General features: G+C 40.8%; 1 protein-coding gene across 3 annotated transcripts; it reads left to right on the forward strand.

Annotated features, from left to right (window-relative positions):
* Window positions 1-3,458: 3,458 nt before the first annotated feature.
* Window positions 3,459-25,533, forward strand: PRKG2 (protein kinase cGMP-dependent 2). 3 transcript variants are annotated; one of them, XM_054292870.1, is made up of 18 exons: window positions 3,459-3,952; window positions 6,665-6,831; window positions 8,465-8,578; window positions 11,286-11,391; window positions 12,583-12,646; window positions 13,299-13,376; window positions 14,430-14,524; window positions 15,289-15,357; window positions 16,119-16,217; window positions 17,169-17,319; window positions 18,593-18,729; window positions 18,889-18,978; window positions 19,153-19,294; window positions 20,094-20,257; window positions 20,900-21,022; window positions 21,928-21,990; window positions 22,832-22,898; window positions 23,749-25,533. In XM_054292870.1, the coding sequence occupies exons 1-18, from the start codon at window positions 3,459-3,461 to the stop codon at window positions 23,842-23,844; spliced, it is 2,319 nt and encodes a 772-aa protein (XP_054148845.1). In that variant the 3' UTR covers window positions 23,845-25,533. The 3 variants fall into 3 exon arrangements, with proteins under 3 accessions (XP_054148845.1, XP_054148855.1, XP_054148864.1); XM_054292880.1 differs by lacking the exon at window positions 22,832-22,898; XM_054292889.1 differs by lacking the exons at window positions 3,459-3,952; window positions 6,665-6,831; window positions 8,465-8,578; ... (4 more) ...; window positions 15,289-15,357; window positions 16,119-16,217 and having other exon boundaries at window positions 17,214-17,296.
* Window positions 25,534-25,792: the final 259 nt, after the last annotated feature.

Raw genomic sequence — 25,792 nt, forward strand, 5'->3', positions numbered from 1 at the left:
ATCCCAGACATGGACAGAGATTGTGGAGCACTGAGATCTGTTGGAATCAAAGGAAGATTTATAAGTGGCCAGTCCCAAAAGGAGAGCGTAATGTGACGGTGTTCACAGGGGTCTTAGGATGAGGGAAGAGACGAGAATGTTGACTCCATGTTTCAGAAGGCTTGATTTATTATTTTATGATATATATTATATTAAAACTATACTAAAAGAATAGAAGAAAGGATTTCATCAGAAGGCTAGCTACGAATAGAAAAGGAATGATAAAGACTTGTGACTGACCGAGACAGTCCAGACAGCTGGACTGTAATTGGCTGTTAATTAGAAACAATCACATGAGACCAATCACAGATCCACCTGCTGCATTCCACAGCAGCAGATAATCATTGTTTACACTTTGTTCCTGAGGCCTCTCAGCTTCTCAGGAGAAAAAATCCTACGGAAAGGCTTTTTCAGAAAATATCATGGCTACAGTGTAATTGTAGAGAAGAAATTGGAGAGCCAGTGTCCTAGAGGCCACAGGTTGGTGTTAGACCAAGTCTTCTTGACAGCATGCCTAGGAGAGGTATGCGTGCAGCTCTTTGCCTGTTGTAAAATCCTTTCATCCCTGGTTTGTCAGGCTGTTTGGGTGAACAACCCGTGGAGATGTTTTGAATCAATATGAAGATACGTGCTAAGAGAGAACAGCTCTTGTGAAACACTGCAAGAGTCAATGCTGAACATGGGCAGTGCTCCATTCTGGGGCAAGCCTGAGTGGATACAGATCTATCCTAGGGCATGGGCCAGCCCCTCGCAGGCTGAGCAGCGCTGGTTGAGGGTCAGTCTCCGAGAGCAAGAGCTGCAGCATCTCTGCAGCTGCGTGCCCGACAGCCGAGACCAGCACACAGAGCGGCAGAAAGCGAACAGGACAAACACCTGAGCTGGGCCCGCGTTACCTCTGTGCCAGGTGGGTGCCTTCAGGAGCCCGGCCCGTCCCTGCCCACCGGGCACGGCCCCGCAGCCCCTCATGGCCGAGGGAGGGACCGAGGGCGGGACGGGCCGGCCCCGCCGCAGCCCCGGCCGCCGTGACGGGAGCGGCAGCGGCTCCGTGCCCAGCCGGGAGCAGCGCTCCGTGCTCGCCGCCGCCAGCCCCGGCTCTGGGCTCGCAGGTGAGGGCAGCCCGCGGCTCCGGGCGGGCGGGGGCCGGGGCAGGCCGAGCCCGGGGCAGCCGCGGCCTCCCGGGGCAGGAGCGGGTGCCGGAGGGGCGGGGGTGCTGGCCCGGCAGCGACCGCACCCCGCGGGCCTGAGGCGGACCCGGGTCCGGCTGCCGCTGGGTCCCGGGAGCATCCCCCCGGCATCCCCCGGGCATCCCGCGGCGGGCGCGGACGCCTCCGTCTCTCCCGGGTGGGTTTTGGGTCTCTCCGGTGCTTGTCCCCGTTTGTTCAGTGACCTGGAAGGAGCGTGTGAGGTGCCCTGCGGGCAAACACGGAGGAATTAATGCCCTGTTGAGCTTCTTGTCTCCGGAGCTGTGGGTAAAAATGGTCAGGAGCAAGGCTTTAAGTTTTCTGCTTGACTTGGCTGCTGTAATGCTGAATTACTAAAATCACCTGTTAGTGTTTTATTGATTCCTGCCACATCCACGAGTTTCCTACACAAGCGGCCAGTTAAGATGTGGAAACAGGAATCTGTCAGGTCTGGCTGCCTCTTCCATTGCCAACTGACAATTAACTGTGCGTGTACAATGGGAAGACACAAGCTGCTAACATTGTCACTCCAGTGAGGCTGATAGATTATGAACCTCTAACATCACACAGTTAACCTGTTCTGTTGCTGGGTACAATCCCAACAGTAGGTTTTTCTGTGCCTTGGGGCAGTCACTCTGCCATACATAATTTTGAAGTGTGTGGGATATCCTTTATTTGTAATGCAGTGACTGCCGCTGCTTTTAGTAGCAGGGACTGCTACAGTGTGGTGATGTGTTTCCCACAATCTCCTCTCTGTATTGTAACTTTTAGTTTATGCTGATTGTTGTTTGGGGTTGTTTTTAAATACATTTGCATGCTGAGCTAAGATCTTTGGTTAAGCCATGTGCAGTGACACACAGGTCCCTCTTCAGAGTTATTTGGTTCAGTTCCCTGATGTGCAATTTGTTTAAATTCTCCTGTGCAGTACAGATTTGCCTTCATTTCTGACGTACTGAGGTGTCCCTGTTAACAGGCTGAAGCATCAGCTGTTCAAAATGCATCTGTGAAATTGGCACAAATGAAAAATATTATTCAAAGTCACAATAAGCCAGACAGAGCTGAGAAGAAAGACTATGTTAAAGAAAACTAGATTTGGAATGAGGTACCATGTCAGCTGTTTCAGTTCTGACCCATTGAAGGCTGTAGACCAGAAGAGAACTGTGCATCTGTTAAAAGTGTGGTTATGCTAACAAGTAAAAGCAAATTGCTGGAGCTTGTCATCTGACCAACACACCTTGTCAGGGCCATGTTCTTCTCCAGTTCCAATAAAATGGTGAAGGAGATTATCTTAATCCACATCACTCAGGGTTCAGCCTGAAAAAGGTGTCCTTCATCCATGGGGCAGACAAACAGCAACTTTGGGCCTGCTGATGCCTGACCACAACAGCAGCACCATCCCTTGCTCCTCCTGAAATGAATGATCCAATGAAACATGCCAAAGATTGTGTCCAAGGAAGAAGGGGGAGTCACTTCACTGCACATCTATTGAAGTCTGGTCTGCCACAAGTGCTTGTTGGAGTCATTGGTGTGTTCTGACAGGAGCCCAGGACCATTTGTTTCTCCTGGTCACTTTTCATGAGTAGCCTGTGGAAAGGGGTAATTCCCCATAAAAAGATAATTGTTCCTTGACAGCAGTAGCAGCTTTTACAGCAGTTGTACTAACAAATATGAGCCAGTTTTAGATGAGTAAGTGAGCTGCAGAAATGATGCCAGCTGCCTGTGTGTTCACACATATTCTTACTAATCACATATCCTTTATGCCAGGCAGGTATGTATCCACTGGTTAAATTAGTCTGTCTATTAAATTAAATTAGTCTACACAATAATCATTCCTCAGTGGGGAAGTGACCCAACTTTTGTTTTTTGCTTCTAACAATTTTCTTGCTTTAGCAGTCAAGCACAAGCTTTTCTCCTTCCTGCTGTTTGTTTTGTCTTTGTTAGGCTGAAAGGAGCTTACACATCTCTTCAGCTCACAAAAATGAAGTGGTAGCCATGAGATCTTTTGCTTTGTTTCTACCACCTCTCCCTGCCTCTTCTCCTTGGCCTTTGCTCTGCTGACTTGCAGGACAGGAGAGGATGAAAGCAATCAGCTGTGTTTACTACAGTTGCATATGGCAAATTCAGCTGCCAGCTAATTACTGAATTCACTGCTCAACATTCCATGGCTTAATTTTATTTTTTTCTTCAGGAATGAAATAAAACTGCAGATTTCTTTTCCCACCTAGGTCTGTGGACAAAATGGGGAACGGATTAGTGAAGCCCAAGCACCTGAGGCAGCCCAACAGGCATGTGGCAAACCTGGCTATTGGCTGTGCTGCCAGCCACAAGTTTCTGATGGACCCATGCCTGGGCATCAATGTGATCAATGGGCCAGCTGATGTCCTCTGCAGCAAGGTGCTGGAACTGGAGATGGAGCTGAAGAGAAAAGATCAGCAGCTGCAAGAGAGTCGTAGCCACGTTGCTGAGCTTCAGGAACAGCTGGCCATGCAGACTAAGGTCATAGCAGAACTCACCAAGGAGCTCCAGAGCAAGTGCATACAGCTGAACAAGCTGCAGGATGTTGTTAGCACTCAAGGAGAGCACTCTCTTCAGCCTTCTCCATTTAAAGTCTCTGCTGACAGGAGGAGAGGAGCCAAGGAAGGTGTATCTGCAGAGCCAACAACAGGACTGTGTGATTTGAGCAGGCAAACTGTGTTTTCCCTTGAAAAGGCAACAGTCCGAAAGGATTCCAGGTGAGCTCGTTTCAGAGGGCTTCTCTGTTTGTGTTACAAGGTTATTACTTACATCATAATTATATCCTCTCCTCATGATTAGTCAGGATTAAAGTATTCATCTTTTTCATGTAGGCTTTGCAGCTGTGATAGACTCTGGTTGAGTTTGTGGGTAGCTTTAACCAAGAGTCATCTGTGTCCCAGAGACTTCAGATGAAGAGTGGTGGGCAGCCTCTGTATTTCAGATGAGAATCTTACTGGTTTTTTGGGGATTTATCTTTATTGCCAGCTTCCTCCTTCCCTCCAGCTTCTAACAATCATGGTGTAGGAACTGAATCTTACTTGTTCCTCTTTTAACCCAATTACACCTTCTAGACTGGCAGACCCAGAAACCTCTGTGGTCAGAACTGACCTTGCAGACAGAGATATCAGACTGGAATCCTTAAGCATAACTTAGACCCTCTTTTACCTTGCAGTGCAGACATAACCTAAGAGTCTGTTTAACATGGTGGTAGCCAGACCCTACCTGGACTTGAGCCAGTGACTTTAGTGCCTTCAGATTTGTGAGGAGCTTTGTTATTCATGGCATATCTGAGTCTTTACCATAGTAGACCTGAGAGTTATGAGGCATGTTTTCTCATCCATCATGTCCAGCACTGCACCTTAGAAGGTGCCTCATGAATCAGAAAGGCTGCCTGAGTCACCACAAAGAGCTGAGAACTTCAGCTAGCAGTGTTTTTCCAGAGTAAGGGAACTGCATCAATATTTTATCACAAGTACCTTAAATCATAGTTTTAAGTGTGTTCTGTTTGTAACCTGTCTTCTCCTTGGCATAATCCTTGTACTGCAGTCCAGCACATGGTTTTCTAGGGTGCCTTCAGAGACAGAATTGTAACAGCAGTGAGGAGAAGAGCCAGTGGATTAGCAAAGTGCAGCAGCCAGAACCAAAGCAAGCATTGCAGCTTAAGCAATCCAGACATAATGCACATCATTTTTTGATGTCGTGGTGGTCAAAGTATTATTTGATCTTCCAAATATCTTGGAAGCAAACATATGCCAAAAAAGCACCACAAAGCTGTAGTGCTGTGCATTGCTGTGTCTCTCAGTTAGATAAGCCTGTGATACACATGCACTTGTGTAAAACCCCATCACCTTGCTGTTGAGACAGCCAAATGATGAAAAGCACAAACATTTGGTTCCCTTACCTGGTCTGTAAATACTGTAGTCGGTCAAGTTCAGCCAGTTCAGACACATAAGGACAAAGTGTAACCTTCACTGTCTACAGAATTCTGAGTGCTATAATTATCAAATACTGACCCCTTAGCCTGACAGTGTCTGTAGGGGTGTTTGGAGTTGCTGCTACCAGTAGCTGCCTCCCCTTTACAGAGAAAGGACTTAATGCAGCCCCACTGCTGTGTAAGGTAACTTTACAGTGCTCCTTGTGCAAGGAGCTGCCTCAGAAGGAGGGGAAGCTCCATGCTTCTTGAATTTGCATTGATTCCAGAGTGTCACCAGTCCCTTTCAGAAATATTTGTAAAACAAATGGCACAATTTGATGCTATTTGTATGGCAGGGGTTTGAGTGCATACTTTTGTTTGGAGTATCTCAGCATGGATGATTTTAATGAAAGTTTAGAAGCATAGTCTCCTCTTCCATAGTTCTGGAAGCTTTTGTGCTCATTTCACATATCAGGTTATATGCAATTACTGTGTTTTATTGCAGTATTGTACACATGATGCAGGCCAGGATGAATCAAATTAGCAAGGTTGGCTTTAGATGAAAACTAAGTTAGAGCTTATATTCCAATAACCCTGTTGCTTTCAGCAGAAGGTAAGTTATGATTCCTATTTCTAGACACAGTCCTCACCATAGCTACTTGGTTTTATTTTCCTGCATCATCTCATCACCTTCACTTATTTTCAGTCATTACATGGCTAGTAACAATGTAAGTGTATTTACGTGCTCTAGGTTTGTTCATTCCTGGATTGTCCTCAGGAGATTTTTTCCCACATAACCTAGTTTTGATGACAACCTCCCATTGCTTTATGAATACAAACAAGAGGAAGCCTTAAGTGCCTTAGAAATCTGTCAGGGTATTGACTTTGTCAACATTGGGAGCATGGGGACTCGAAGGCAGAATTTATCCTTCACTTCAGCAGTAAAAGAAAACTCAGCAGGGCCATAAAAGCCCCATCAGAGCAGAAGCTGTATAATTGCCTTCATTTCTGGTGTGGACTTGAGGCACTGCTTTTTAGGATGCCTTTGAGCCAGAGCATACTCAAATCAGTAAGATCCCATAGATTGTGTATGGCCTGCTTTGTTTTGGCTGGTTACCCCCTATCCACAGATTCATCCATTGTTTCTTTTTCCATGTTTTCTCCTTCTTAAAATCCAGCCACTGGGCTCTGCTACCAGCAGCTCAAATACAGACAGTTCTTGGCTTTACAAGTCACCCATGTATTTATATGCATTTACTGGAGCAGGAACTGATGCAAAGACTGTCTCAGGGAGCAGTGAGAACAAGATTGTTCAATGGGATTGTTCCACCAGGTGACGACAGCACCGACAATTCCCTCACTAGCCAGGCTACCATCCCACAAGGTCTAAACAAGGCAGGCAGAGCAGCGTGTTAGAAATGAGAGGAATGCTCTTGAGAGCAATGGATGCTTGGTGAATAACAAACCCCAGCCGTGCTGGGCATTTTAAACTTTGTGGTTTTTCTTTTGCAACCAGTGAGAAGAAGCTCATCACAGATGCCCTGAACAAAAACCAGTTCCTGAAGAGACTGGAGCCTCACCAGACACGAGACATGGTGGAGTGCATGTACGAGAGGACGTTCCAGCAGGGGAGCTACCTCATCAGGCAGGGAGAGCCGGGAAATCACATCTTCGTGCTCAAAGGTGAACATTGCTCACTTGTACAGCACACAAGTGCAAGGAACAGGAAAGGGGTTTAGGAGGTTTTGCAGGGAATCACAGTGAGGGTGTTTGTGCTCCTAAGTAATTTGTCCCTATAGAGGGCAAGGCAAGTTTTACCAGAGACTTTCATGAAACTGCGTGAGAGCAGTAAAAAAGCACTTTGAAACATGAGTCTTGATTTAATGTTTTTTCATGACCTTTTTCATTTCTGAAAATTCAGAGGCCGGCAGCTCCTTTCTGTTGGAGGTGTAGCCAACCCTTTTCTCTCCAGAGGAAGAACAGGTGTTATTTAAAACACAGAGAACTGTTCAATCATGAAGCCACTCCTGAAATAGACTTACTTTTCAACATTCATAAGATACCAGTTTTCAGTGCATGGAAACTGGAAAGATGAGGTCTACATTCATAATTCTCAGAGCTGAGAGGTTGCTTTTTTTAAAAAAAAAAAAGACCTGTTTGGCTTTTTATGGGAAAAAAAAAAAGAAAAAAAGCTTTGGGATCAGAAGGCTGTCTTAAAATAAGGCCAACAAGTCTGAAATAATTTGTGCTGACTGCTACTGTGCCCCAAATTGCTGTTCAGCTATATTTTAACACCTGGATTTTGCTCCTATCAGCAATAAGGTCTTTCATCTTTTCGCCATTAAAAAAATTGTGTTAAATTTGCATATTTCATCAACTGGGGACCACTAAAAGTCTCAGAGACTCATATGAATTAGAGCTCATGCTATATATACTGTATGTTCTGTTGAGGTGGGAATATTTAAACAGGAGCAAACTGGTATATGTTGGAAAGCTCATTTTCTGGCTTCATATGGATGGGTTAGTTGGAAAAAAATGATGGTAACTGTGTTAGGAAAACAGAAATGTTACAGGAAAAAAAAGAGGAGGCAAAAAAAAAGTGACGGTATGGTTATATTCTTGCAAGACAAAATGCTAACACTTTGAAAACAGATGAAATATCAGAAAGGAGATGTGCACCTGGAACTTTTTCTGGCACATTAGAACCTTTCTTGAGGAGATGGTGTGGGCCTTGGAGAGAGCAGGGCAGAATTTTCATAGCATATTTAAGGGAAGGTTTTGGGGGGCCATAAACTGTGAAGAAATTCAGACCTTCTTTAACTTTTACTAGTAAAGCTCAAGAACAACTTCTTGAATGAAGATTTAATGTGCTTTTAATTTTTCTGCCCTCTCCTTTGCATTCTGCACATATATATATATATACATATATATATATATATATATATATATACACTCATACATCTGTATGAAGAGATAAACCTTGAGTCATTTCTCCTGTGATCATTATTTTGAGACTTCTTTCTTTACACTACACTAGAGTATCTGAACCACAAGGGAGTGGCTTGTTGCAGCAGAGGTTTATCCATCAGGATTTAGAATGGCCCTTCCTTCCAGAGCACATCTGTAGATTAGCAGTACATTTTAAACAATAAATCTTTACTGGTTTGTACGTGAGTTTCAAAGCACTTTTTGCACTGTTGCTCCCCTTCCTGTGTTCTAGGGAATGGCAAAGTCAGAAATATATTGATTTGTTTTCCATCCACTCTGTGCAGCTGAGCACAGGTTTAATAGCTATTATCCTGATGATTTTTGACAGAAGGCAGTCTGGAAGTCTTTCAGCAGAATAAACTCCTCTCCTCAATACCTGTGTGGACAGCATTTGGAGAACTGGCCATTTTATACAACTGCACACGGACAGCTTCTGTAAAAGGTACCTGAGGTTAAATACAGCAACCTTGCTCAAAATAAAAACTGTAGATTTTTGTGAGATCCTGCTATACTCAGATTTCCTTTGAAGTTTTCAATTAATAGATGTTGGCATGTCTTGGTTATCTACAGTAAACTCACATATTTCTTCCTTGAGTTGTTTCTTCTTGGGATCTTGAGTACTATGCCATGAACGTCATTCCACCTCTGGCATAACCTTGATAATTTATCTAATCATAATCTTGATAAGCAATTAGGCACCTCCAAATTGTGCTGGTTAGCCTGATATGTAGCATACTAACAACTAGGGCAGGATTGTGTTTTAATTGTGGATGTTTTAGTAGAGGCGGTGGTCTCTGGCTCTTATGTTCTTGTGTCTAATGCAGTGCCAAGGATGAAACTGCAGTGAGTTTGAAAGCATGTGAGAGCCATGGTGTTTTTGGTAGAGTGGGTACAATTCAAATTCAATTTAAAATGTGCAGGAATTAGTTGCTTTTGCCCTTCTTTTAGTTCTGTATCATCATTATGTTACTGAGTCTTGCCTAGACACATTTGCAGCTGGCAGTTTGGGGACTGACCAGGATGGAGTGTTTAAATGTTGTTCTGATACAAATATTCCTCTTTCTGCATAAGACTGGGTGTACATCCATTAAATACCCCCTGATTCCCTTTCCAACATGCCATAATTGCTCTGTGACAAACAAGTAAGTGACTAAATATAGTTAAGGTCATCATTTTTTCACTCTCCACCATTTCATAAATAATACTTTTGTTTGAAGACTAATTTCTGTTCTTGTCTAAATCTGCAGGGACTTTGTGCCACCAGTAAGTATGAAGAGTTCATGTTGACTTTAAAAGGAGCAAATGGAATAAAACAAGAAGTTGTTTGCTGTAAAAGCTTTTGGTCTTTCTTCCTGCATCCAGTTTAGGGACTAAATCATTGCTGGCTTTGCAGATGGAAGTTATTACATGTAATCTGTTTTTGTTGCTGCCTGATAAACAGAACAGCATCAGTAATGTGATTATTTTTCTTACTAACATGCTGTTCTAATTGAATATGTTCCCTATTTTTCTTTTTTGCCTGCTGTATAGTATTAGCATTATAAAGTAGTGTTTCTGCATAATAAGATGTCAAGCTGCTTTAGGCCTTTGCTAGCATTAATTGCTTTTGAGGTAGGACAGGAATTGTCCAATTATGGACAAGAAAAGGTACTTGAATACTTGCAAACACTGCAGAAATGCACCCCTCCTCACCAGCTTTCCTGTGGTCCTTGTGGAGGCAGAGCAGTGCCATGCCATACCTGAGCACGACTAGTGAACACACCTGTGAAACCCCTTCCTGATGCTGGATCTCCTGGTGCCCTTTTCCTGCAGCCTGTGAAAACTCACAAGTGAAGGGTTTCATCCAAACAGCTGCTGCTGCTGCTCAGCAGTATCTTCACAGGCAGGAGCTGTATTTGAAATTGGCAATGTGATGTACCCCAATGTTTCTGAATTTCTCTTTTTTTAATCTCATCTTTCAGACTGCAGGCATTTTTCTAACTCTATAACCACTTCATTTAGTTAAGGTGCAAGATAGAGGAAATACCAATTTGCAATAGGCTGGATACTTGCCATGCTTTCTTCATGCAAAATAAACTGAAAGATGTTATCCAGGAGAGAAATAAAGCCAAAGTAACACCTTTGTTCTCCCATCCAGCATCCAAAAATATTTTTTGATCTATTTTGATAGATGGGAGATCACATGTGTGTATTGTATACAATGAAAAATGACTGTGCTTCATTTTAAACCTGGCATTTTTGTTCCCTGAAAAAAATGGTTCCATTTTGATGATAAACAGAGGAAATCAATTGTCCCAATTTTTTTCTGTAAATTTTATCTCACAGAAAACATAGTTTTGTTCTTTCTTAGGGCAGAAGGAAAACTGCTGATTATGGTGTAGCATCTTTGAAAAGAAGAGATTAAATTTCATAGAATCACCTTTTGCTCAAAAAAATAAGAACTGTTTTGTTGTGTTGGTGATTGCACTCAGAAGCTGCTTAGTGGTTTGCATCTTTGATGCTGAATCCTGTGCCTGCTTTCCATATTAATAGTTTGATTCTCTTTTGAAAATGAAACATTAATATTTTGATTACCCTTTATTCCCTTATATAATGGATAGTTTGGAGGAAAAGTGTATGAGGATCACACAATTAAATGAAATTAAATTTATTTCTTGACCTCTGTTTTTTCTATCTTAGTGCAGATAATTTGTATACGATCTGAATTTGCATATGATCTGAATTAGAGTTTGATCCAGGGCACAGTATTTAATGGCAGAAGTTTTGGAAAACCAACCACGTTCTTCTTTCCTTCAAATCAGCTTCTTTGCATTTTACAGGTTTTGAGTGCAGTGACTGTCTGTGATTAGGGTAGATTTTCCCAAGTGTTCAGCCCTGTCATTTCCAAGGTTGCTCAGCCTATGAAATTGCATGGAAAGCATTCCCTAGAGGAACTATTGGAAATCTATTCCTTATTTTAGTGAACATTTTTAAGTGGGAATTGAATTCTTTTAAAAGTCTGATTACAATAGGTGCTGGATATTTTAAAATTCAGCCTTGGGCCTTGTGAAATAGCTAGTCTGTCTTCTACCATGAGCTGATTCTGTAATATCATCTATCAAATAATTTGAAAACGTTGCTGATTTTGTTCTTTTTCTGTTTTCTCAAAGCAATCACTAATGTTAAAACATGGGCACTGGACAGAGAAGTGTTTCAAAATATCATGAGAGTGACAGCACAAACCAGACAAGAGCAATACAGAAACTTCCTTAGAAGGTAAATAGTGTGAATTTCTATTTCTGATACTGCTTTGTGCTACTTGCTAAGCTGCACAACAATACTGTGCCTGTCTTGTAAGCAGAGAGAAAAAGGTGCTCTTAATGCAAATATGGCCTCAAAAGCCTGAATATTTGTATTTTTTTTCTTTTAATATTCAGAAGAGTTTTTTTCCATTTAAATTGTTTTTCTCCTGCATCACACTAGAAAACTTCAATAGGTGCTTGAATGCCTTTAAGTAGTGGTATAAATGTGTAGGGAACTTACAGGTCTAGAACTTAGAACAATATAATAAATAAAGCTAAGTAAATCCTCCAGCGAGTAGTTAGTTTGCTGCTGGAGTAGATTAAGGAATATTCCTTGTCCTTTGGAGATTTGAATATGAGATCTGCATGTCTCTCAACTTATGAACTAATTCCAATCTAAATTACTAGGAAATCTGCAGAGCAGAATAATTCTCTCCTGCAGGGACCACTGAGAGTGGTGCCATGCTTCTCCTCAGGAAGATGGGGAAATCAGAGGTTGCAAACCACAATTAGCTGGTGTAATATTCTATCTTTTTAACCCAGAATGACCATTCTGTTGTGCCTTCAAATCAAGATGCCAAACCTGGCCATGCATAGAATGCTTGTGTATTTTCACATCCTTCCCCACCTTTGATTTCTATACACACTTCTTTGCTGAGCCTAAATAGATAAAATTTATATAATTTTCTAACTTTTACAAGTCCAAGTGATCAGGGTGGAAGGTTTTTTCATTCTTACCAGCAAGTTCACAAAGGTTTTACTGTAATTGGATTATCTTTTAATATCTGTCCAGAGTACTGAAGGTTTTACTTTTGGTTTTGCAGTCTCTGCAGTGCACTTGAAAATATATTCTTGAATTGCTATCATGTCTTGAGTGTATAATTGCTGGGTTCTTTTGAAATCAATCCTTATGCCCACTAAAGTCCCTCCTCTCCTGAAATTCAAAGTTGATTTACAAACTGACCAATGTTTGCCACATTTCTAAGTTGTGCGAGTTTGTTTATCTAAAAACCAGGATGAGAATGCTTGAACCTTCCAAATTAAGATTTAGTCGTATACTGTGTTCACCACTAGTTTAACTAGCTATAAAATTTGACTGTAAAAATTGCTAATGATAACTGCTTTGGGTTATGGGGCTTTTTTTTTTTTTTTTCTTTTCTGGAAGTGTGTCCCTGCTGAAAAACTTACCTGAAGATAAATTAACCAAGATCATGGACTGCCTGGAAGTGGTAAGATATTAAGTTTTTCTAAATAATATTCAGTAAGCTTCCAAAATAATAAAAAAAAATAAAAAGCAACCAGGCTTTTTTAATATGAGAGTGGTTTTGGAGTGATCAGAGCTGAATTCCAGGTTGGCAGAAAATAATAACATTAAAAATAATAACATTTAGTGACATAGAAGTAAGTTATATTTTTGGCATCAAAGGAGCCAAGCAAGTAGTTAAGAGGATTTGTAATCTATCCTTTATTAAGATTAAGTACAAAGTTGCTCTCCAAGACTCTTTTGGTAATCAAATTTACCTTTTTGTGATGTGGATATGTAATACTTTCATATCCCTTGGACGACATGCACTGCAAGATGTAAGGGAAGAAGGCATTAGGTGCCCAGCAGATGAATCCAGTCAAACACCTGTGTGCCTTAGGGCTGTATTTGCCAGCAGCCTTTGAAGGTAAAGGCCTGATCTCTAACCATAGCTGGGATTTTTTTCCAAGGATAATGGTAACTTTATTCTTTTCACATGGAGGCATGTTCTTTTCACATGGAGGAAGTTAAACATCAGTGAAACATGCACATATTAAGAACTCTTTAGTAGTTCTTACTCTTTAGTAACCTTTCAAAGATTTGTTGGACAATATTTTCTCTCACTTGCCCCCCACCAGGAGTACTATGACAAGGGAGATTATGTTATTCGGGAAGGAGAAGAAGGAAACACCTTCTTTATAATAGCAAAAGGAAAGGTAAGGTATAATAAACCTAGCTTAAAAAATAACATGTACAAACACTTGTATCTCAAAAGGTTCTTTAAGGGGTGTGGTCTTCAGTAGAAATGTTGCAGAGTGTTTCTGCACATGCTATTAAATTCACAATATCGTGATAAAAGACTGGAGCAGCAATGCAAAGATTCAGGGAGCCTAATTTTTCATTCACAATGAACTCATGTTATACTATTCTAATTACAATGTAATGAAATTTTGTCCTGAAGCCTCTTCATTCTGTGCCACAGATGTAAAGCCAATTTTTTTGTAAATTTTTTTGGTAATTTTTTTTTTTGAATGAGATTTGACCCTATGTCTTCTCCTACATGGTGCAATATCTGATGGGCAAAACATAGACTTGTGAAAAGTCTAAGTAATGGAGTCCCAGACTTAATGGAGAATGGCCTTTGAGGTGTCTTAGAATCCTTTCATTGGTCAGTCCCAGAGGAGCAAGGCAGCACAGCAGCCTTTATCCTTCAGCTGATACCTTGGAGGCTGACTCAGGACTGTAAAGAATTAAATCAGGAGAATTTTCCACAACAAACTTCCAGTTTCCAAAACATCTCTGTGTCTGTAGATATGCTAGTTTGTTTCCTGCTACCATGGGCATCAGCAGAAAGTGCTACTGTGGAAGCAGAGCTTCGTGAGGGGAAATGTTAGTTAATGCTTCTGGAGTGTTGCCTGTTTAACTGAGAAGACAAAAAGCTCATAAGACATCTGCCCACTGTAGGAACTGAAATATTTTTCAGTCTTTCATTTAAATGGGACTTATTTTGCTCTGTTTCAAAATGAATGAGGAGAAAATGTTGAGGGCTTGCCAATAGTGAATATATTCCTTCTTCCCAGCAAAAAATCAGAGAGGGGTTAGGGAATGTTTGGGTGTAATTTTTGAGAGGAGGGGTAACAATATATATCTGTAACTCTTTCTGCAGCATTACTGAATTTAAGACATTTCTCAAATACACAGAATAGAAAGAAAATCATGCAATACTTTAAAATTTTCCCTTACAAAATTTTTGTTCCTATACTTTGCAGGTGATAGTTACCCAGAGTACCACAGACCACTCGCAGCCTCAGGTGATTAAAAATCTATACAAAGGAGATTACTTTGGAGAAAAGGCTCTCATTAGGTTAGTTCACACTGTCTGATTCATGATGTGAATTTCAGGATCTCAATTGTCCCATCACTGTGTGTCAGATTCTGCAACTCATGGCTGTTTTGAATATATTTATTTTCATTGTAAAGCCGATAGATGAAGGTAGTGACCAAATTTGTTTTATTGTTTTGAGGGGTTGCAGAGAGGGCTTGAAAGTTTACTGGCATCTACCTTTGGTTTTCCCTGCAAGTCAAAGTCTGGCCCTATGCATTGTGGCTTATTGTCAATACTTCAGTAAAAACTGTGGTGAGAACTTGTGCCAGGTTGTAATTGCTAGAATGGATAAGGTCCATTGTGAGTGGAATGAGCTCTTGTTTCCATTGCCCATGGCAGTAAGAAACAGAGAGAAGGAGTCACAGAGTACATATTTATGTGTGTGTTTGAGGAGGGAGTCGCCTGGCTTTGGGAATGTTTTATATCCAAGGATCTTTTTAGAAATAAGTAGTGAATTCTGATGTAGTGATAATTGCATCTCACCCTTATTTCTTGGAAGCTTGCTAAAGGATGTCATGATCCAAACCCTATTGAAACTGGAAAAAATACTGTGCTAGACCATAATAATGACTAGTAAAAGGCTAAATGTTGTATTTGGTTCAGCAGCATTAATCCAGGTACAGGCTGCAGAGGCCTTTGAGGAGTTTAGCTCAGAGCAGCTGTGCCCCTCCATGAGTGCAGTGTGAGGGACTTTGAGGATTTTGACATGCTTCTGAGCTCTCCTAATGCATTTCAATTCTCAGTGACGACGTCAGATCAGCAAACGTCATTGCAGATGAGTACAACGTGGAGTGCCTCGTTATAGACAGAGAGTAAGTACATTCCACCTTCATAAAAGATTTGCATCCTCTTTCAGCAGGTTAAAGTGACTTTCAGTGGGTTAATGTGACTTCACTGTAGGCAGAGCCACAGTGTTTCCTTAAATGAATCCTGAACGAGTGGTTGTGCTTTAGGAATACTAATGAAGAGAGGCTGACAGCAGGTGCTGGAGCACGGAAGCTTAAGAGTAGTTTAGGGTTACTCTTTTCTTTCTCTCCTTGTAGTGGTGATTTTTATCCTGATCTCCTGGGTCAGAGGTTCCTAAGGCCTGTTCTTGTTAGTGAAGCCCAATGCAAAGAGAGCATTCAGTAATTCTGCATTCTCTGTCACCAGAGTCCCTGCTGCATTTAGTAATGGGTCCTTATCCTTTGGAGATTTGAATATGAGATCTGCATATTTAGTAATGGGTCCTTTGTTTTCATTTAGTCACTGATGTATTTGAAGACACCTTTCTTCTTGGCCAGATTAATTCCAGGTGGGCCTCAGCCTTCCTTGCCTCATTTCTATTTACCCTGACAACCTCTCTATATTGTTCCAAGTAGCCTGACCCATCTTCCATCTCCTGTGTGTTTTCCACTTAAGCCTGAGTAATTACAGGAATTCTTTATTTCTCCACACAGGTCTCTTGCCCCCTTTGCCAGATTTCTTGATCATTTCTTGAGCATGGAGGAAGTGATCTTTGAGTGTCCACCAACTCCTACTGGGTCATGACTGAAATGTTCAGCAGTTAATGATGTTTCCTTTGTGGTTTTAGGACATTCAATCAAACAGTTGGAACTTATGAGGAGCTGCAAACTTACCTGGAAGGTTACGTGGCCAATCTGGCCCAGGCTGATGAGAAACGACACGCAAAGTAAGTCAGATCAGGTTTGTTACACCTATAGTAGCTAATCATAAAAAAATGTCATAGATGCTTAAGTAAAATCATGGATGGTAGTTGAAGGAGATGAGCCCCTAGGAATGCCAGCTATCACTGTAGTAAAACTGTCTGGCTATGCTTATGGAGCCCAACAAACTTTTTCTGATACAAAAATTACATAGAATCTCAGGGTATTGACTTCCAAACAAGAATTCATTCTATTCCTGGAAAACTGAGCACAGGAAAAAAAATGATGTTGTGCTCAAATAGATTTTGCATTTTGATGGTAAGTTCTTTGACTGGTAAAACACCCTGAAGGCCAACTCTAACTCCAGGTTTAGTTAAAGAATCTGTATTACTGTGCAAAAGATTAAGTGCCATTTCAAAAAGAAAGAAGCAGACATACAGAAACACTTCATTTTTAGTGTTTCAGTGTAGCACTGATGATATTGATATCTGCTCTTAGCTGTGGGCCACACTTTTAGTTTATGTACCTTTGGTTTCAGTCTGAGCACTGCTGGAAGGTTAGCAGAGTGTGTTTTTCCTCTGTCTAGAAATGTATCTGCATTCTTATTTCTGATAATTCCACTGGAACTGGTACACAGTCCTTCAAGCGTTGTTTCTCCAGCTTGGACTGCCCAAACTTTTGCATCTGCCCCCATCAACAGGAATTTCACCAGGGATCAGGTCTTGCTAAAATTACTGTAGATTCTACTCACTGAATTTCAGTACCATTTTTGTCCTAATTTACTTCTATAGGATTCCATTAAGATTCTGTTAGGAAATAAGAAGAGTTTTCTTTCCTTCTCCTTTCCTCATTTTCCTTTGCCACTTCCCGTTTTCCTCTTTTCCATTTCCTTTCCTTTCTTTTATATAGGATCATTAAAAGTAATGGCAAGGAAAAACACTAACTATAAAATAACTATGTTATTTTTTTTAATGCAGAGGAAGATCCTTCTGTGGACAGTTGACCAAAGAGGTGTCTTTGGAGATGATAGAGCTGAAGGAGAAAGTAGCCCAGTTCCCTCCTTCCCCATTCCAGAATTTAGAAGTTGTCACAACTCTGGGTGTCGGTGGGTTCGGAAGGGTTGAGCTTGTAAGAGAATGTTTTAAAATTATTCATGTAGCTCTCTGTCTTGGATTATTGATTTAGCCACTGAATAATGGGAAGGATTTTGGTATTCTATGTGCTTGTGCCTCTCAGGCAGAAATAATTCTCCATAAAGCACTGCATAGTTTAAAAAAGCATTTCAGGACTTGGGTGTTTAAAGAAGCAAATCCATTCTTGTGTGCCTCCATCTCCTGCTGTTAAAAATACCTTCCTGCTCACTAGACATGGTCATCAGTTTGTGCATGTGGAGTTTACAGACGTGCCTGCCTGCATTTTGTCCCCTGAATGGCAGGCCTTTTTCCAGGAATCTGCCTGGACCTGGAGCAATCTGAATGGCACCACTTTGTCTGTGCTGGTAGAACTGCTTCTGTATGCCCCACAGCAGCTCCAGCCAGCCTGAGCTGTCTCTGAGCTGTGCTCACTGGGAAATTTCCAACAATTTGCAATGGCTCTTTTGAGTCATATTCAATAGCGTGATCAGCTGTGCTTCTGGGATACCAAGGGCTTCATTAGCCCAAAGCCTTAAATTCCACTGGCCTCTGGCTGAGCTGCAAACATCTGACAAAAACCTGAATGCTTTTTGTGCAGGCTGCTGAAGGCAATGGTAAATTAAAGGAGACTTTTTGTGCTTTTAGGGAAGTCAATAATCCTTTACAGTCGTTAGACCATCAACTATTCCATTCTGATTCATGCTTCACAAAAAAATTCCACACTGGAATTCTACTGCAGCATCTGAATACTAAGCTGAAAATTGAATTCTCATCCAGCTGTAGAACACAGATATCTGCTCCCTTCATTTCCAAGAGGCCCTGTTTTAACTTCCATCTTTTTATTGCATATTGGATAATATTTCAGTGTAATGCAGAATAATTTGTAAACATTCTTCCTAAACTGCCTCTCCTTTTTGTTGGTATTATGCTGGTGATTAGAAATCTTAGATTGAAATTGGGACCCACTGTGATATAAACTCACTGTAATATGTAGTACCTATCCAAGCTACTGCTATTTGGTGTATATATAAAATGAACAGAGGGAACATTTCACTTTACAAGTGGGGACTGGGAAACTAAAATATCTGGTGCTTGGCTTAAAATCCACATAACAGTTCTGCAGAAAATCTGGAATTTGTCCCTTGTTGCAGCCATCAATTTCAGTCCTGTGCCGTGTTGAAGAAGATGGATATCAATGTATCTACTGAGAACAATTTAGTAAAACATCCTTTCTTTGCCTCATGTGCTTTCATCATTTTTATCCACAGGTTAAAGTTAAAAATGAGAACGTGGCTTTTGCTATGAAATGCATAAAGAAGAAACACGTAGTGGACACCAAACAGCAAGAGCACATCTATTCTGAGAAGAAAATCCTCGAGCAGATATGTTCTCCATTTGTTGTGAAGTAAGTTGAGCATAAGGTTCCCTTGGTTTTGTCCCCCAGCTGACCCCTGGGGCAGCACTGTTAGGAATGGGGTTTGGCACACATGAGCTCTGGAGGAAAGACACCACAAGTGTCGTTTTTATTTTGCTTTTCCTAAATTGCTGCTGTTTGTCTCCACAGGCTGTATCGCACATTCAAGGATAACAAATATGTGTACATGCTCCTGGAGGCTTGCCTTGGAGGGGAACTGTGGAGCTTGCTGAGAGACAGGTAACAGCAAACACAGCCTAACCTTGCCCTTTAAAGTCAGCCCCATGTGGCTACTGAGTAGGTTCTCCATTCAATGTTTGGTTCAGTTTGGTTAATATTCTGGATGTTAAATATTATCTGGTTAATAACTGAGGCATTTTCAGAACTTGATTGTGATTATTATTTTTGTTCCAGAGGCAGCTTTGATGAATTCACCACCAAGTTTTGTGTTGGTTGCGTGACAGAGGCTTTTGACTATCTGCATCAAATAGGAATTATCTACCGAGACCTGAAGCCAGAAAATTTAATTTTGGATGCTGAAGGATATATAAAATTGGTAAGATGTAATCAATTGTAATGTTATCCTTTTGTGCCTGTATCCTGTTTCTTTGCAGGGGGGGATATAAATAGCATGTAATTATAGAACCAGGATCCTGGAGTGTAGTAACTCTTGTGCTTCAGCAGTAAAGAGGGAGGGCTTTTCATTGCACAATGAGGAACTAAGGCATTGCAAAGCCACTGCAAGCTATGGACAAACTGGGGAATTGCAGCCTCTGAGAGCTCTTGCCACAGTATAAACAGTAAAAGAAAAAATTCTCCCAGCAGTCAGTTTTATTGTGAGAACAGAAACCACATTTCCCGGGTGCAGAATTACCTCCCTGTCCAGCCTCGTACAATCACAGGTTCAGCATTCATTGATTCCATTTACAGTCACAGGTTCCTTCTCTTTGTGGAGAGGGAACTCAGAAAAGAACTCCTGCCATGCTTTACTGTGGCCATGAGAGGTGCAACAAGAATACCCTTCAGGGAGCTTGAAATATCCATTCTGAAGACAATGAGCCACCCACTGCTTTCCAGGGACAGTAAATCTCATGTCCTCAAGGAAATCATGGGTTGTTCTCCCCAGAAGGAAAACTTTTCAGAAAATTACTTGTGATAATAAGTGTATCTGTTTTATAACATTCAGTAATCCAGTGGAATTACCTCTCCCTCCTTCACAATTACACTGTGTGGTTGTTCTAGCTGTAAACTAGCAATTCTGGGGTTTTTGCAGAAAGTGAGGAAGCAATTAAGACATTAATGCTTCCCAGTGCAAAACTCCTCTGCATTATGCAGCATATGTTGATTTTGATCAGGTTGATTTTGGATTTGCAAAGAAGATTGGATCAGGGCAGAAAACCTGGACATTCTGTGGAACCCCTGAGTATGTTGCCCCTGAAGTCATTCTGAGTAAAGGCCATGACTTCAGCGTGGATTTTTGGTCCCTTGGGATTCTTGTGTATGAACTCCTCACTGGCAGGTAAGTGCCTCCTACTCAAAGTTCTTACCTAGTTTATCTGTTATTAGAAACCTTTCCAAGGTTATTTTTAGACAGCCTTGCAAAATGATACTTCTTTATGCAAGCCTTACCTTCCATCATTTCAGAAATGTCACAGACCTACTGGGTTCTGTATTCTCAGTTCTGGTTTATCCAGGCACAAGCTATAATTGGGAGGTGTAGGGCTCCTGCAGCTGCTGCTGATGTTTCCTGTGAGGAGCAAGTGACAACAGGCTGTTCTCTTCCCTGTTAGTGGGTGATGGGGTGCAGTGGGATGGGTGAGCTGTAAACAGGGCTCTCTCTCTTTAGCTCCCTGCACACTCCTATGACAACTCTTTGGGAATGCTCAGTGGCAGTACAAAGTGGAACCTTCTCTGAGTTAGGCTTAAAGGGACACGTGGTCGTGCATTTTACCTGGTACCTACAGGAAGCTTCTCAGTTTCAAGCCTTTCTGTTATCTTATCTATTATCTTACAGGCTGAAAGGGTGAGGGTTGTAAAAGTAGGAAGGTGGGCTTTTTTTTCCATTTTTTTCCCATATTTTTTCTATATTTGCTTAGATAAGTACTGGCCACATCTGCTCTTGCCAGATGTTTCATTTAGCAGTGTTGCTTTCTTTTTCCAGCCCACCATTCTCTGGGGCTGATCAGATGATGACATACAATTTGATTCTCAAAGGCATTGAAAAGCTGGATTTTCCTAAAGCAATAACAAGGCGACCTGAGGATTTGATCCGCAGGCTCTGCAGGTAGGAGGAGCAGCGGGGCAAAAACTGAGTGTAGAAAGATTGAGCTCTTTTAGGACTCAGAGTGAGCACTGAATTCCTGAGAATCTCATTTGGAATTGTTATGCATGGCATGGTCTATTCTGATTGAATTCAGTATGCATTTCATGCTCCTGAATGTGTCACACCTCTGAGTCTGCAGAGGCTCTGGGCTTTCTCTGCAGCTGGGAATTTTTTCTGAAGCACATCTTTGGGAAAATTTATTAAGTGGGGGCTGAGGAAAGAACTAAGGGATTTGATTATCAAATCAAGCACATTGTTAAAAAAATAAAATCTTCCAAAATGACTTAGTCATATAGATTCTACAGAAAACATAAGGCACTTAAAGACTGGCTTAAGTCCTTCAGAAAATGTGCAGAAGGTGGTATTTCAAAAGGGCCAGCCTAACTTAGTGGCCTGCACAACCTGTGGCTGGTGACACTGACTTTGGATTCCCAGCTCCTGAAGGATTTCATCCATGGCACTGGGAACAGTATTCAACATTCTTGTGTACCACAGCTGGAAGGATCTTTGTGGCTGTAAATTTTGATCTGCCTCCTTTTGTAACTCAGACCTGCTGGCCAGGAAAAAGAAGGATATGCAGCTAAAACTCAGCCAGCTGATTTCCCTCTGCTGCTTCTCACAGCTGAGTGACACTACTTTGGCTTTCTAGAAGGTTTCTCCATCCTCAGAAAAAAGGAGCAGTGAGCAATACCTCATTATATCTCCTCATGAGGCCACATGTTTTATGCAAGCTGCATCCCTGTGCAACTGTTAAATGCAAGCAATTAGGACCTATAAATGCTCTTTTAAAAATAGGAATATTTCATATATTATTCTTATTATTATTTTTCTTTTTTTTCCCTTTTTTTTTTTTTTTTTTTTTTGAGGCAAAACCCTACAGAAAGATTAGGCAATTTGAGGAATGGAATAAATGACATCAAGAAGCACAGGTAAGCAAAAGAGACTTCCAAGAAGAAAATTTGGGGCTTGTTTTGAAATATTTTTAATACCCAGATAGGTAAACTCAGACATCTCTGTTGCTCGTGAGTATTTTTGCAACTATAGCAAGCAACAATATGAATGTAAATCCTCAGCAGGATTATCTAGAAATCTTATTTTTTACTGATTTTGCTGCAGGTTGTTGATGTAGGAGTTTAATTCAGTTCTCAGAGAAATCAATGCCAGTTCAGCATCTGCTTCTCAGACCTCCTGACTCTTCAACATTTGATTTTTAAGAATGAGTAGTTAAGGGCTCCATAGCAATAATTTTAGGCATTTGTGTTCTTTCTTGTAACAAAAAAAGTCTTTCTCACAATGTATTTTTCTAATGCAAGTCCTTCTTCTAACAAAGAAAGCCCTCTGTAAATTAAACATTTTCTGTTTTCTCTTTTTATCTGAGCTGTTTCTAAGCCCTTTACTTAGGGAAGGCAGTTCTTTGATTTTTCTGCTTGTCTTCCTGTTCTCATGCTGTAAAAAGGGTGGCATTCCAAGGAGGCACACAAGCCTCTGCATGGCTGTGTTTCTGCATGCACTAACCTGCCTGTCTGTGCACCTCCTCCATGCAGAAGTGCCAAAGTGCCTGGTGGGCCTGACACTGCCCCTGCCTTGTGTGGCAGTGATGGTGCTCCAGATTCCTCCTTCTAACTGTGTTCTTACAGGAGCTGGCATGAAAAAAGCCTTTTATAGCCCTTGTTCATGTGATTTTTCAGCTCTTTGTGGTATGATGTCCAAAAATGGCCTGTCTTTCTCTTTTGGTCTCTCCCTGTCTGTCTTTCATCTCTTTTTAATCAGGTGGCTGAATGGTTTTAACTGGGATAGTCTGAAAGTGAGGAAATTGACATCGCCTTTAAAAAGAGAGGTATTGCCTTTGGCTTTCAGTATCATAATGCTTTACAAACACAGCTTGGCTACAGAGGAGAACTGATGCTGATAGCAAATCTTCCCAAAGATGCATTTGAATTATTACAGTTCAGCATTTTTTGTGAAAATTGAATGAAAGAGAGACAGCAAGCAATACATAACTTACAGTCAGTCAAGTAATGGAAATATTATTCTGCCCGTGTACTTTGTATTACATTTTCACCATTACTAGAACAAATGCTGTTTGGTCAGAAACAAATATTGAAAAAATATATCTCCTTTGGTAATGGGCACATTATTAAGATGCACTGTTCATTTTACTGTGAAGAGTACAAATTCCTGTGTTCTCCTGCTACTGAGTTCCAACACATCCTTGAGTAAGCTCCCAGTTTTAAATGGCCTATTTGTTTTTGCCCTTAAATGAAAAAAGACTGAGGATAAAGCATTTGAAACTCACTTTGATCTTAATTTGAAACAAAAAGTAATTCTGAGGTCTGCTTTGAGTAGCTACCCTACGAGTGTAGATTTGGTCTTAAATAGCATTCAAATTGTACATTGTGGCCCAGTTTTCTTACTGAATTAACAGAGCTTGGGATGAAATCAAGGATTTGATATTTGGGAAGTCCTTTTGTACAAGAAGGTTAATGCCACTGTTCTGTTCTACAATGCAATTACTGGAGGTATTTCTTTTAAAGAATGAGGAATTGCATCCATTGAAATACATCATCTTTGTCATATTAGCCTTTCATTTCCATGTTGGGAGCAACACAAATTATGCATAATCATAGAGAACATTTTCAAAAGGTACTTTCTGAAACACCCTTTTGTTTGTGTTTCCAATGTCCTAGTTGTCTGGACCAACTGATTACAGCTACTTTGACAGCTATCCACCTGAAGTGGGGAGCCCTCCAGATGAACTTTCAGGCTGGGACAAGGATTTCTGATCATTTTTCTTCCTGGCACATTTATAGAGACTCATAGGCATCAGTTCTATCTTGTTTCTTGCTTAAAATGAAGTTACACAAATTACACAGCACTCCTTGAAGAATAGAAGACAGTACAGAACGAGGACTTGTTTGGATAATCCACCAAAATCTGTGCATTTTATGGCAAGGGCATGCATTCAGTCAGCAGAGGTAACCCGAATTTATTTTTTGATACACAGTGAACATTTCCCAGATACTTTTGATTGGATCTATGGTTTTGCCACTAAAAATATCACTAGCTGAAATGTTGATGTTAACAAGGTTACCATATATCTTTTTTTGGGTGGAGAGGATGGATATCAGAAGCCAGCAGTTGTGACATTTGTCAGTAGATAAAACTATAGGCACTTATTTTTCTTTTTCTCTGCTGTGTTTTGCTTTTCCTCCAAAATGTCCTGTATTGCATTGATCCATAAATGTGTAGAAAAGAGACTTTCAGTAAAAGGTTGATTTGATTTAGCTACAGCCAAAAAGGTCTCACTGTGTAAGCTGTCAGTCTAGTTTTGCACCAGGTTGGATATGTGAGACTGGTCAAACAAAAATTGTATGCATAATAGAAGTTGCCTAGAGAATCAGACTGTGGTGTGCATTTCCCTTACTGCTTCAAAGAGCCATGTGCCTTTCTTAAAATGTTTTGCTTTTGTGTAGTGTGAAGATAAAATAGATGGACAAAAAGCTTTTACCTTGCAGGGACAAAATGCAAATGGATGTTGTGCATTTGTGGCTTATACAGGAAAATTCTGTGTTATGAACCCCAACTGCTGCTGAATCAGGGATGTTCCTGTGTTTCATGCTGGGTTTATGGGATGGATGCATCTGCAGCCACTGCTTGGATTTATTTCAGCTCCTGCTGAGACCAATCCAATTTAAATTTCTGGGCTGAAGCTGCCGCAGCATTTCACAGGCTGGAGGGAAAACCTCCAGGGCAGCTTGTACTGAGTGCTCAGGGTTTACTTACCCATGGCTGCTGGATCACCTCCCTGGCTGCTGGGAGTGACTTCTCCCACTGGGAAGGGGAAAATGAGGGAGGGAATGCCTCAGGGGCAGCTCCATGCTTTGTTACATGGTTATAATTATTTTTCACTGGTGGGGGACAATCGCTTTGACAGCAAATCAATTTAAATATTTTGCATAGCCTTCAGCCTGAATAAGGCAATAGAATATTTTCCATTGAATTTAATGAAGGTTGGATGGAGCCCTTGAAAGAAGACACTACATATTTAGCTGATTTTGTTTATCTGCCTGTTTGCAAATTATTCTGGAAATTTGCAGCCAGCAAAGCCTGTGCAAAGTGGAATCAGAGAGGGTGGAGCAGAGGCTGTAAGCTGGGACTCTAGATGGTTGCAACTTAACTTTGTTTAGTAATACCAAAGACTAAATTTTATTTTCAGGATTTAGATGAAGCACTAGACATTATGTATTTGTGTTTCTCCATGCATCTATCTTTCTCTCATAAATATTTTTATTACAGTCAAAATAATATTGTGCCAAGTTTTATAAAAAGCTTTTGAATGTATTTTTCCATTGTATTTATAAGTAGTTTCCTTATATATACATATATATAAAATAAGAATGGGGGTATATATATATATGGTTTTTTAAGTGAAAAATGATCTGTATGATAAGTTTAGTGCAATTAGCATTAAGTCTGTGCAGCTGTGGGATATATTTCCTTTATAAAATTTAACTTAGCTTGTTTATTTGTGTGCAAATAAAGTAAGCTTACAATGTAATGAGATGAACATTATTTTTTTACAAGCACATTGCATACAGCAGTCCAGATTCAAAGATTGGATTTATACTTCTTGTCTACATGATTCAGAAGAGACTGAGGCAGAAAAGGCTACCCTGGAGAGAGAGCCACTGATGTCATTTCTTGCAGCATGTCCTGCACTCAGATTTTGTT

Source organism: Melozone crissalis, unplaced genomic scaffold (assembly GCF_028551555.1).
Source record: "Melozone crissalis strain CALT ecotype California unplaced genomic scaffold, PUWL_Pcris_2 ptg000006l_1, whole genome shotgun sequence".
Lineage (NCBI taxonomy): Eukaryota > Metazoa > Chordata > Aves > Passeriformes > Passerellidae > Melozone > Melozone crissalis.

Coding starts and splice junctions, on each gene's coding strand:
- PRKG2 (XM_054292870.1), top strand. CDS start 3,459: ATGGGGAACGGATTAGTGAAGCCCAAGCACCTGAGGCAGCCCAACAGG. Junction 6,832..8,464: donor TCACATCTTCGTGCTCAAAG/GTGAACATTGCT, acceptor GATTTTTGACAG/AAGGCAGTCTGGAAGTCTTT. Junction 17,320..18,592: donor GGTTCGGAAGGGTTGAGCTT/GTAAGAGAATGT, acceptor TTTTATCCACAG/GTTAAAGTTAAAAATGAGAA.